We start from the raw sequence: 12,328 nt of genomic DNA, 5'->3' as shown, positions 1-12,328 counted from the left end.
TTTCCAAAGTTTGATTATAATGTGCTATGGTGTGGGTCTTTTTCTGTTTATCTTACGTTTGTTGAGATTCCTGGGTGTTTATATTCATGTCTTTCATCAAATTAGGATGTTTTCAGCCATTATTTCTTCAAATATTCTCTCTGTCCCTTTCTCTCTTTTTCTACTTCTGGGATTCCCATAATATAAAGGGTATGTTGGCCCACTTAATGGTGTCTCACAGATCACTTAGGCTCTGTTCAGGTTTTCTTCTATCTTTTTTCTTTCTGTTTCTCAAGACTTGATTTCCATTGTTCTAGCTTCAACTTCACTGATTCTTTTTGCCTGCTCAAATCAGCCTTTGAATCCTAGTGAATTTTCTATTTCAGTCATTGTACTTTTCAGCTCCAGAATTTCTTTTGGATTCTTTCTAGGTTTTCTATATCTTTATTAAGATTTCCACTTTGTTCATACATTGCTTTCTTGGCTCTCTATATCTTCCTTCAGTTCTTTGAACATCTTTAAGACAATTGTTTTAAAGTCTTTGTCTAGTATATCTGCCATTAGGTCTTTTTCAGGGACAGTTTCTGTTGATTTAATTTTTCCTTTGAATGGGCCATACTTTCCAGTTTCTTTTTATACTCTGTGATATTTTCCTGAAAACTGGACATTTGAATCTAATAATGTAGTAACTCTGGAAATCAGATTCTCTTTCTTAGTTTTTTTTGTGTTTTTTTATTTTTTTATTTTTTTTATTGTTGTAAGCTACGTGCCAAGGATAAGCCTGAGTTGTAAACTTAAGGTTTTCTCAGGTCTTTTCCCTGGGCATGTGTGGTCACGTCCTAATTTTCCCCATATAAGCAGCTGTTTTTGAATGTCTAATCTTTAATATCAAGCTCCCAAAAGGGGAAAGAGAAAAAAGGGGAGGGGAGGGGAGCCAGGTCTTTAAATTCCCTGGAAGTTACTTTAGCCAGGAGGGGGAGGGGCTTGAAATAATGAAAGTACAACAATGGCTGCCTGCCTCTTCCTCTGCACTTTTGTGATCAGAAGTAGCAATCAGCAATCAGAGCACAGATCCCTGATATTTGGAAAACAGGTCATGAAGGGCACAGTCCAGAGCAGACAGTTAATGAGCAGAGAGTGAGACGGGGTGAGGTGTTGAGGAGACTGGAAGACTGGCGGGAATGGACACAGCCAGAACAGGGCTCCTGCTGCTCACCTTCATCAGGAGAGCCTTCTCCCTCTCAGCTACCTTTCTCCAGATCTTTGTGACTTGGTGGATCTCAGAATTGAGAAAGTGGTTCTGGGTCCGATATGCTTCCATGTCATCCTAGAGAAGACAGCAAAGCGTTAAGGAGCTAAAACATGTCCCTGGTCCTCACCCTTAAATGAGCTGCCAACACTTCCTTTCTTTAGAAATTTCCAATATTGCAAACAAAAGGAAGTCTGAAAGAAAAAAAAAAGATATTCCTGATAGCCCCCTTCTTTAAACATGAAATGGCAGAAAGAGCACTAAGCCTGGCGTTCAAGTCCTGGCTCTGACTTCCTGGCTGGGAGGCCTCATTGAATTTCTCTAACTCTGTTTCCTCATCTGAAAAAGGAACACATACCAACTACCCCACTGGGCGGCTGGGAGACTAAGGGAGGTAACGTGTCGTAACACCAAGTATAGGGATCAAAACATAACAAACATTCAAGTACGGTTTGTTTTGAAAATAAACGTATTTTGCCATATACTTGTGATCATATTGAATAATTTTGGGTGGAAAACTGTTTTTCTTAGTGTCACTTTGTAAATACTTTCCTATGTTGTTACATAAGCTTCCCAATGATCATTTTTAATGTCAGATGACTATTCTATTGGGTTAATTTACCATAACTTAGTTATAATCTTTCTCGTTTCTTTACTTGAGTCCTGGACCTTTTCAGTTTGTTGTTGATTATGAATAATGCTGGGGTGCACATCTCTGAGCCTGGAGTTTTCCTTCTGTGAGCTGTCCAGTGGGGGGAGTGACATCCTGCTACTGAGGTTCATGCAGGGGACTGAGCCCCAGAAAGGAGCAGCCACCGCAATGGCTGTCCTTTTTCTGCTCGGATGAACACTGCAATGGACAACACATGCACATAGCAATACCTAGCAATTCCAGGGCATTTACTAGCTGAAACTCAACCCCTTTCTCCCCCATGCAAGAAAACGTACTGGGCTGTAGGTTAGTGTGAGGACACTATTGCAGTGATGACGATGGACAGTCCCTGATTTATCTGGAAAGTAAGAACATCACACCTAACCTGTGGAGCTTCATTATCAGGGAAGGGTCACTTGTGACAGCTCACAGACTACCTTGACCGTCCCTGGCTGGGTCCTCACTCTGGCCAGGATCCCTCCCAGCCTCAGAAGCTCCAACTCATGTTCAGGGTCTGCTGCCTTCTGCTTAAATGGCTGACACAATGGGAAGGCCACAAGTCCCCCACTTCCTTGTTCTTATGTGGAAGAGGTCAGTGAGACTGGTGTGAATCCTGTTCGCAGCACAACACGGAGCATCAGGATTTTCCAGGACCACGGCCCGCGCCCATACACTTTAGTGTCTGGAAATGTAAAGAACTCATGAACACCGTGGGTATGGGGGCTCCCTGCACCACCACCCCTACCCCCATCCCCACGCTGAGCATATTATCTCATGTAATCCTCCCAGCAGCCCAGAAAGTAACACAGATGAGGTCTCAGAGGCTCTGAAAGGATGAGTAAGTTGCCTGAGATCACAGAGCCTGTACAAGGCAGGGTGTGACTGAGCCCAAGTCTGTCTGATTCTAAAGCCTAGTCCTAACCACCGCATTTACTGCCTGGACACTAAGCTCCCTCCCTGCTGGAATCCCACCCTTCAAGGCTGAATGCAGGCTTGTCTGACTTCTACCCAGCAATATAATAACAGCACGTCAAAGACACAGGGTTCTGTCTGAGTCCAGCCCTGCCTGGTGGTCAGGGCATGGACTCCAGGCCTCACAGTCTGGATATAAATCCTGCCTTCACCACGGAGCCGTGGGACAAGTTACTCATCCTTTCTATGCTTTGTGTCGTCACCTGGAAAATGGGAATAATAATAGTACCACCTCAGGGGTCATTAGGAGGAATTGATTAATTAATATGTGAAAAAGGCTTGGGATGGTGGCTGGCATGCAGCACGTGCCGTGCAAGTGTCTCCTCCCTCACCGAGTTCTCATATCTCTGAGGGCTCCTCTTACCCACTGAGCACCCCTCTGCCTGCTGAGAGAAGGTTTCCCCTGCTGCTACTGTGGATTCTTCCCGAATGCCTGGGAAAATGAACAAGCCTCCAGGCAAGGGAGGGGAAGAACTACCAGTCACCTGCCTGAGTTCCTATTATTGTGTTTCCCAGAACACAGTAGCTGGACAATCGGCTCTAATGCATCTTTTGGAGCAAAAATTAACATAAGACCCAGTCTTATTTTACTGTAAGACGGGGTCTTATATAATACCCAATCTTATTTCACTATAAGACCCGGTTTTATATTAATATAAGATCGGGTCTTATATTCATTTTTGCTCTAAAAGACGCATTAGAGCTGATGGTCCGGCTAGGTCTTATTTTCAGGGAAATAGGGTATGTGACAAGCCCATTTCCCTCACATTCATTATTGTACGAGGTCAGACAATTAAGTTCGCGAACTTGTTCCAACAATGTTGCTGACCTTTTCTGATATCAGAGGGATTATTCATTATGAATTTGTACCAACTGGACAGATAGTTAACCAAGTTTACTATTTAGAAGTGCTGAAAAGGCTGCGTGAAAAAGTTAGACAACCTGAACTTTTCACTAACAATTCATGGCTCTTGCATCACGACAATGCACCAGCTCACACAGCACTGTCTGTGAGGGAATTTTTAGCCAGGAAACAAATAACTGTATTGGAACACCTTCCCTACTCACCTGATCTGTCCCCCAATGACTTCTTTCTTTACCTGAAGATAAAGGAGATATTGAAAGGAAGACGTTTTGATGACATTCAGGACATCAAGGGTAATGCGACAACACCTCTGATGGCCATTCCAGAAAAAGAGTTCCAAAATTGCTTTGAAGGGTGGACTAGGCCCTGTCGCTGGTGCACAGCTCCCCAAGGGGAGTACTTCGAAGGTGACCATAGTGATATTCAGCACTGAGGGATGTAGCACTTGTTCTAGAATGAGTTCGCAAACTTAATTGTCTAACCTCATATGTGATTTCATCGTGACCACAGTGCTGTGTGCTAAATATTAAAGTACTATCATTCCCCCTTTATAGGTGAGGAAACAGTTCAGAGAAAGCTCAGTTCTCCTTAGTCACACAGCTGGTATGAAGAGAGGCAGGACTCAAACCCAGGTGTGTTCAGTCCCTGGTAGGAACCGAAAGCTGCCAGCTAAAAGGACCGCGCTGCCCCATCGGCTGGTCCTGCTTCCTGTTCCCATCCCTCTGCTCTCATCCTAGGCCCAGAAGGTGCTCACAGGCATTGCCAAGGCCTTGGACATGCTGCACAGGGTACCCCATTTCCTGCCCAAACAGGGAGGGCAGGGGTGAGCACCTCTGGAGCAGCAGTGGGCGTGGGGTGGGGGTGGCATCTGGGCAGCACCTTCCCGTTCAGCTCATTATCCTATCTCAAGTGTTCTTCTTGGCTCAGAACTGTAGGGAGGAAAAAGAGAGACCTCAAAAGAGAGAGAAGCCACACGACAGTCAACAGTGAAGCGAAGGAGGAAAACACAGCTGGAGGAAAGGGACAGAAGGCAGAGCCTGCCTGCCTGCCCGCCTTCACAGGGATCAGGAACCAGGAAATCTCTTTGGGGAATGCTGCGTGGACTAGCCCATGTGCTAATGTGGAAGGCAGTGGATTGGGTGTGGGCAGACCTGTGACCCTGCGACTTGTGCTGCGTGACCCTGGACCAGTCCCTTCCCCTTTCCAGAACTCGACTGTCCCTGCCAGAAAATGAGGGAGTGGGAAGGATCGCTGAGTCCTCCCAGCTCAGAAGGTCACGGTCGATGACTGCACTCTCAGACTGACAGCTTCAACAACAAGGGGGCATTTCCTTAAGTTGGGTGTTCTCAATCACAGGGCAAGCGGGAAACGTGAACATACTCTGTCCCAAACTTGGACAATGGATTTTTGACGGGTCTTCTATTTTTTTCTAGATCAGACACCTAAGGCTAACAAATAAGGAACCCTAGTACATGCAACTCTTTCTAGCACAAAACACCTGGCCGCTGAGGATCAGCTGCAAATGTAAATTTGGTTGATATGAATCATAACCAGTCTCCTCATATCTGGGCTCACTGGTAAATTCCTGCACACGCAAATTCAGGCGCACTCTTAGTCCCCTAGGTGAGTCCAGGCTTCCAGTCAGCTTTCTGGGGCAGTCTGGAGGCCCCCGGCCAGTCTGACTCTCTGACCCCCGACAGTGGATTCCAGCAGGACAGGCACAGGGAGAAGACACAGCCAGGCAGAGCAGGGCAGGAAAGCGATCTGCTGGAAGCCATTGTCAGTGTGTGTGAAGGACTGAGAGCTTTCACACGACCCAGCTACACCTGCATTTCAAAGGACTTTGTTTGCATTTCGAACTCAAATCTCGGATTTTAAGGGAAAAGGCTGAGACTGGCTATGTGGTTTTTCATGCTGAAGGAAGGGGAAGGGAACCTGGCTTTCACGTTATCTTCCTTAATCTCCCTAATGACTGTGAACAGGAATGGTTAGGCCGTTTTATATAAGGTGAGATAGCTTGTCTGAGGCAATACAGCTAAAAAGAGGCAGAGCCTGGATCCAAACACAGGTCTGCCTGACTTCAGAGCGTGGCCAGTGGCCAGTGTACCACACTGCCCGTTGGTCTCTCAAAAGCTGCTGGATTTCTTTTTTCTTCTTCCTCCTCCCCCTCCTCCAATAGCAGTTCTTTGGTACAGGAGCACCGGAGTTCCCATGGTTATACATATGTATACATGTGTGGACGCGAGTGGCAGGGCTTGGGCAGGACTGGCCCTGGCTGTATGGCTGCCTTCAGGGACAACAGTGGGACTATCTATGAGTGCCCATCCCGTCTCAGGCCTCTTGGGGGTCTGGCAGCTCCAGTCTCCACCTTTCACAGAGGACATTCTAGTGGCAGGCATCACACCTAAAATAAAGCTCCTGTCCCTGGGCTGCCATTGGTACCTGGGGGGTAGGGCAGCCTTTCCCAAGTCAGAGCCACAAGCCTGGGCGAGGGGGAGGCAGGGATGGTAGCAATCGCTATAAGAGACAAAGAAGCTAGAAGTTAGCAGAGCAGACAGACTACTCAGAGATGGGAGCTCCGACCCAATTCCAGTCCCCCCACTTCCTCAGCACACGGCCCTGGACAAGTAACTTCATTTTTCTCAGCTTCAGCATCGCCATCTGTAAAGTGGGGAGCACATAAGTGATTGCCTCACAGGGCTGGTGCGAGGACGAAATGGAATGATGCCCGTAAAACACCTAGAACAGTGCGTGCCACATGGTAAACAGTCTATACATAGTAGTAATTATTGCCATCACTATGAGCAAGTCACAGCCAGCCACAGGTTACCCGTACATGTGCAGGACTGCTGGGCTGGGCTGCCTTGGAACCATGGGGACTCCCAGGGGCATCCATGTGACACTAAAGGAGCCTGATCAGGCCAGGCCAGGCCACGGACCTAGCTATATGTCCAGTAGTCTGACCCCACCTTGGGTTCTTTCATCTCCAATTTGATAATCCAGAGATAACTTCTCTTTGGATACCAGCCTTAGCTATCATGAAAAGTCAAATTGCATTGGGCCCTCTGGTTAAGAAAGTGAGGAAGTGTGTAGCAATATTTCCACCAACATCCATTTCAAATACGAACATTTCAGCATTGAGGGTTACCCCAGCTTTATCTAGAAAACCTTTCGGGTCGAGAGCAGTGCCCTCCCCAAGGGTCCCGTACCTTTAGGTGCTCCATCTTCTCCTGGTGGCTCAGGAAGTCCCTGTCAGCAGCACCTGGGGGCCCGGGGGGCTGCTGAGGGGGCTGCATGAAGTCCTGGGTAACCTTCTCCGACAGCACACAGATGACCTGCTGTTTGGCCTGGTTCTTGTCCATGAGCAGCTGCACGTGCTGCTGCAGCTCCTGCACCTGCTGCTCCCGCAGGCTCGCTGCCTGCGCCAGGCTCTCCCGCTCCTGCTCCAGGGCCTCCACCCGCCTGCCCAGCGCCGTGATCTGCCGCACTTTGTGCCGCACCAGCTCCAGCCGGTCTTTGTCCTCGGCCGCTGCCAGGTACGCACAGGATGCCCTCTTTTCCTGCTGGGCAGCCTCCAGCGCCTTGTGCAGGATCCTCACCAGCTCCTGGGTGGGACAGGGAAGCGCCTTGTGAACTCGGGGAAGGCCTGTGAGGTGAGGCCAGAGGCGAGGCACATGCTCGCACCAGCTCTGCTCACAGCCCTGAGAGGGGGCCAGCATCACCCTGAGTCGTGTCACCTCAGCACCCACTTTCTCATTTTCTGTTCAAGAGTGTTTTAGATGGACACATGGTTCCCCAGCTAAAGACTACATTTCCCAGCCAAGCTTACAGCTGGGTGTGGCCAAGTGAACCTTCTGCCTACACAAGACACAGAAATGATGTGGGCAGCTTCCAGGTCATACCTTTGAAACCATTACCTACATGCTCGACTGGTCCAGATCCCCTTCCTTCCGGCTGGGAAAAGGCAAGAACTAGAGCAGCCAACTTGGGCTCACAGGCAGAAATGATGTGTTGAGGGTGGCAGAGTTGTCCCACCAGCTCAGAACCACTCACTTACCTCTGTATTCTTCCATGAGAATGTGATAGAGAAATAAACTTCTGAACTGTTTTAGGCCATAGTACTTTGAGGCTTTTTTGTTACAGCAGCTGAGCTTGTACCTGACTAATGCATGTCCATTTCAGAGATGAATAAACTGAGGCTCAGCGGAGTGGAATTTAATCCGCAATCATCCCGACTCCAAAGCCTGTAGTTGGTCAGTAATGAAAGCAGGGGTGGCAGTGACGTGATGCACAGCACTGCTCTACCCTCTTACTTCTGTGGCAGGCGTTACTAATTAACCTCAACGCTCCTTCCTGCTAAGCCTGGTTGAGTGGGAGAGCCTGCTGCCGTCTTGAAACCAGCACCCAGGCATTCACTATCAATTGAGCTGAGGCGGCATTAGACAGGAAACGCACTGGCAATCCTCATGCTAAGCCACACACAGTCTCATCCAATCCGTTTGCACCCCGCCCCCTCAGCCCACCAAGCAATGCCTGCAAGGCTGGTGCAAGCAAGTGCTAGAGAGCAAGAGAACTCAATTTACTCCTTGGCGGGACACTTGATTCACATGGAAACTCAAGGTCTGCTTGGCTCCCCATACCTTCCCGACCTCCAATCTCTGCAGGACCTGTCTTGCCCCAAAGTCAGAGTGTGGATTCATTTATGGCCAGAATCAGAATATCAGAAGCCAGGTAGCCCAGCGCTAGTCCCGTATGAACCTCAGACTTGGTAGGTAGGGCCTTTAGGCCACTTCTGAGCTCTATGCCAGCCTTATCTGAAAAAGCACGCTTTCTGGGAGACATATTAACTGTATCTATGCCAGAGTATTTAAATAAGTGGATCAGCTGGGTAGGGTTATTTGCTAAGAACAATCCTATTTTGGAGAACTACCCAAAATGACCTTACATGAGAAGTTAATGAGAAGGCCATTTGGGCATGCATCTTCTGAAGCCTTGGTACTACTGACTGTCCATCTCTAGTTGTCTCCTCCATCCATCCATCCTTTACCAAGCACACATGAAGCTTCTAGGACCTAGACAGGTCCGGTCATGTCCCACCTTCAAAAAGCACAAAGGCTGGTGGGAGCGAAGGTGAACCACTGTAATGGAGCGATTTATTGCGACAGAGGGAAGCAGGAGGGTTTGCAGGGGCCCAGAGCAGAGAGCAATGACTTGTGCCTGGGGTGGAGGTGGGAGAAGACCAGTACCTTCTATAGCAAGGCAGAGCAGTTTAAACCGATTCGTGGAGAATGAGGAGGACCAGAGATGACCAAATGGCAAGTGGCAGATGAGGCTTGGGAGGGCTTTCCAGACAGCTGAGCTGACAGAAAGAAAGCCCCACAGGAACGAAAGAGCAGGTGAGGAGTTTGGGAGTCCTTGGGTGTGGAAGGAAGGGAGGGAAATGGTTGCAAACCAAACCGGAATGTCTGGAATGAAGAAATCACCTCCCATGGCCCTACTGAGAGATTAACATTCCTGTGGCTCCAGGATAACTGAGAAGCCAGGCCGTTTTCTGGTTCAACTGAGATTTGGAGATCACCTTGGTAACGGCCTGGTGAAATAACTTGCCCGAGGCTCAGGCTTGTTCAGACTTGCCTGAGGCTCTGAATCAGACGGGTATCTTTCCCCCAACTTTTGGAGAGTCATCTAGGAAGCCCATTACATTACATCCAGCTGTCTCCCCCTTCCCACGCCTGGCTTTCCAAATCCAAGACCAAGACACGGGTCCAGGAGGCTCTCTTCCCACCCCAGAATCCTGCCACCAGAAGACAGGGAGAGAGAAATGGGGGAGAGGGATGGAGTCAGAGTAGGAAACGGAAGATGAGGAATGGTAATGGATCATGGATTCAGAAAACCTGGAGGATGGAAGGCCCTGGTAAACCACCTGGCCGAGTCACATGGGGAGACTGAAGCCCAACATAGGCGAAGGGAGAGGACGAAAGGGACCTGTGCATCCCCAGGGGTGGGAAACACGCCATAATAGAGCGCTCCCAACTCCTGATGCAGGATCCCTCACTTCTCACTTCTCCACGATGCCTAGTTAATGAACTCTGCACTGAAACGCTTCTTTTAATTTTTTCAAAAATAGAAACATCTAACGTTCATAGCATTATTCATGACACTCAAGAGATGGAAACAACCCAAGCGTCTAATGATATAAACAGGTAAGATGTGGCCTGTGCATGTGCACGCTGAGGTGTCCAGCTGGAGTTGTAGGGAAGTAAGAGGCTGTAGTTTGCCCCCACTGAGTTTCCTAAACAAATTACATGTCCTCAGTAAGTAATCCTGAGCTAGCAACATTGGTTCCAGAGGGTGCCGGGCAGGGTCCTGCAGGGTTCCTCATTCCCAGCAGCCGACAGATGGTGAACATCACCACAAACAACAGCCTTCCATCTGCTGGGGCAGACGGCCTTCAGGCAGGGTGCAGTTCTGTCAACTAGGAGAGCCTGAGTCACCTTGCCAAGCAGCCAGCTGGGACCATCTCCTGGAGTCCAAATCTCTTGTGGAGCCATCTCTATGGGGCCCTGGGATGGATAATGATTTAATGGGTATGGGAGTCACCTTGTGGTTTAATGTGACACCAGAGAGGCACAGAGAGCATGTTCCATTTTTTCTGAAGAGCAGTTCTGGGCTGCACTGTGAGATCAGGGAGGCAGCTGGGCTGTGACCAGAGTCCTAAACCTGGAGAAAAAGACCAGGGCCCTCTATAGCATCCAAGAGAGTTTGAGATACAAATTCTTAAAGGAGCACTAAAGCTGCTGGCAATGGCTACCTGGCTGTCTGAGCCAGGGCAAGACCCCCAGGTCCCACGTCCTCGTGTGGCCTCAGGCAGAAAAATGGTGCTTTCCCACTGAAGAGACATGGAAGGGCATCTTGCAGATGTGGGCCCAGGTAAGTCCAGGGGGCTGTTTCCCTAGTTAAGGACTTGGACTTGGAGTGTCAGATGGAATGTTGCTCTCCTACCAGCATTTCTGAGTGCCCAGGGCACTGCTGGGCATCCCAAGGTTGTGCCGGCCTCCTCTGTCCTACCTCTGGGCCAAGAGTTGGTCTCCTTTTCTCCTTCCCCTCTTTGGTTTTGGTATCTGGGTTGGAGGCAAGACCCCAGAGTTGGCAGGGCGGAAGCTCCCCCTTCCTAATGTGGAATGAAGACCTGACCTCCTCCCATCACTGCTATGCCCCCCAAGCACATTTCCTGGAGGCCCTTATGGGCTCATGTCTGTTTCCCAGAATGCCTGAGGAGGGTTCTCCTCGGAGACCCTCAGGGGGTGGGTCATTCCTTCTAAGGCAAGAAAGACTCAACAAGGAGGGCAAGGGATGCTAGTAATAGCCAAAAATAACCAAAGCCTGTGTCTTTGGGCAGCTGCTGGGGACAGGGCACTTGGATTTACGAATCTGGTCACAGGTCTCTCCAGGAAACATGGTTGTAACGCCATCTAAAGAGGAGGAAACTGAGGCTTAGAGAGGTTAAGAAACTTGCTCAGGGCCAGAGTTGGGGCCTGCACCATTTTATTTAAAGACCTGTTCTCTGAGTTACCCACAAGATCGAAGTGCATTTGTGAGATGGGTCAGAGAGCATGCAAATCCACTCATATTGAGAATCAAAAGCTAAACCACAAGACTTGTTCTCCCGACTATCTGTTCTAGAGCAGGGTTAAGGTTTGCTGGAAGGTGAACTAGTAAGAAAGTCCAGATTCTTTAAAGCTTGAACAACTTCCTCCTGACATTTTCACTCTGAGTACAGGGGAGGGTCAACCGCCTGGGCGGCCCTCACAAATCTCCAAGACCTCGCCTTCATTGACTGAAGAACGGTGCATGCTCCAGGGCTGCAGAGCTGATGGGGCAAACCTAAACGAAATCTCGGTCTCCTGGGGCCTCTACTTCACTTGACAATTTATAATGCTTTAGAAGGAAAGGCCAAGTCAAGGGAGGCTGCCATATTTCCTAGAAACAAGGGGAAGCTATGGTGAAAGGAGAGGCAGTGTTTACATTCTGGATTTCTTTTCCTGTCCAGGTTCGGGTTTGGGACGTAGCTGTACTGCTCCGGGCATCAGGCAGCGGCTATAATTTACCTTCATGTCCCTCTCAGCTCTAAGGAGCGTCCAGCAGCCTCATGCCAGGAACATGAAGATTTGGGGAGGAAAAGAGACAGCTGGGCTACTAAGTGGCATCAGAGGGGACTTCACATGGCATCATAGTATATTTGGGTGTTGATTTGCTCGATGCCTCTCTGCCATGAAATATAAGAGCCTGGGCACCTAGATTACTGCATGCACATAGTAGGCCCTCAATAAAGACATGGTGAATAAACCAATGAACTGAGCACATGTAACAAATGAGCTTCCTCCTTAGACAACTCTAAATACCTGCTGCTTCTTTAAATGTAACTCCTGACCTGCCAGGAATGAAGTCTCTGGTGTCTCCCCACATATCTGCTTGGGAGCAAGACAGGCAGAGGAATGAAGTGACAAAAATATTATAGGGAGGGAGAGCATTTTTCTGAACTGTCTTCTCCAAAAACTGAGCAGAAAAGAAGAAATGTAGAAGGGGGAGACTATTCAGAAGAAAATAGAGT

The 12,328-nt window shown here is 48.8% G+C and overlaps 1 protein-coding gene across 3 annotated transcripts in view; it reads right to left on the bottom strand.

Annotated features, from left to right (window-relative positions):
- TBC1D2 (TBC1 domain family member 2) overlaps nucleotides 1-12,328 on the bottom strand; it is a 46,617-nt gene that overhangs the window by 14,544 nt on the left and 19,745 nt on the right. For all 3 annotated transcript variants that reach the window (XM_088793615.1, XM_019729208.3, XM_019729209.3), the window contains 2 exons: nucleotides 6,927-7,322; nucleotides 1,196-1,306 (listed from right to left, as the gene is read on the bottom strand). In XM_088793615.1, the coding sequence (XP_088649741.1) occupies nucleotides 1,196-1,306; nucleotides 6,927-7,322 (507 nt within the window). The remainder of the gene's footprint in view (nucleotides 1-1,195; nucleotides 1,307-6,926; nucleotides 7,323-12,328) is intronic.

This window comes from Rhinolophus sinicus, chromosome 16 (genome assembly GCF_057876585.1).
Source record: "Rhinolophus sinicus isolate RSI-liver-muscle chromosome 16, RSI-T2T, whole genome shotgun sequence".
Lineage (NCBI taxonomy): Eukaryota > Metazoa > Chordata > Mammalia > Chiroptera > Rhinolophidae > Rhinolophus > Rhinolophus sinicus.
The sequence above is the reverse complement of the archived record's forward strand: the minus strand, read 5'-3'. Positions and strand labels throughout refer to the sequence as shown.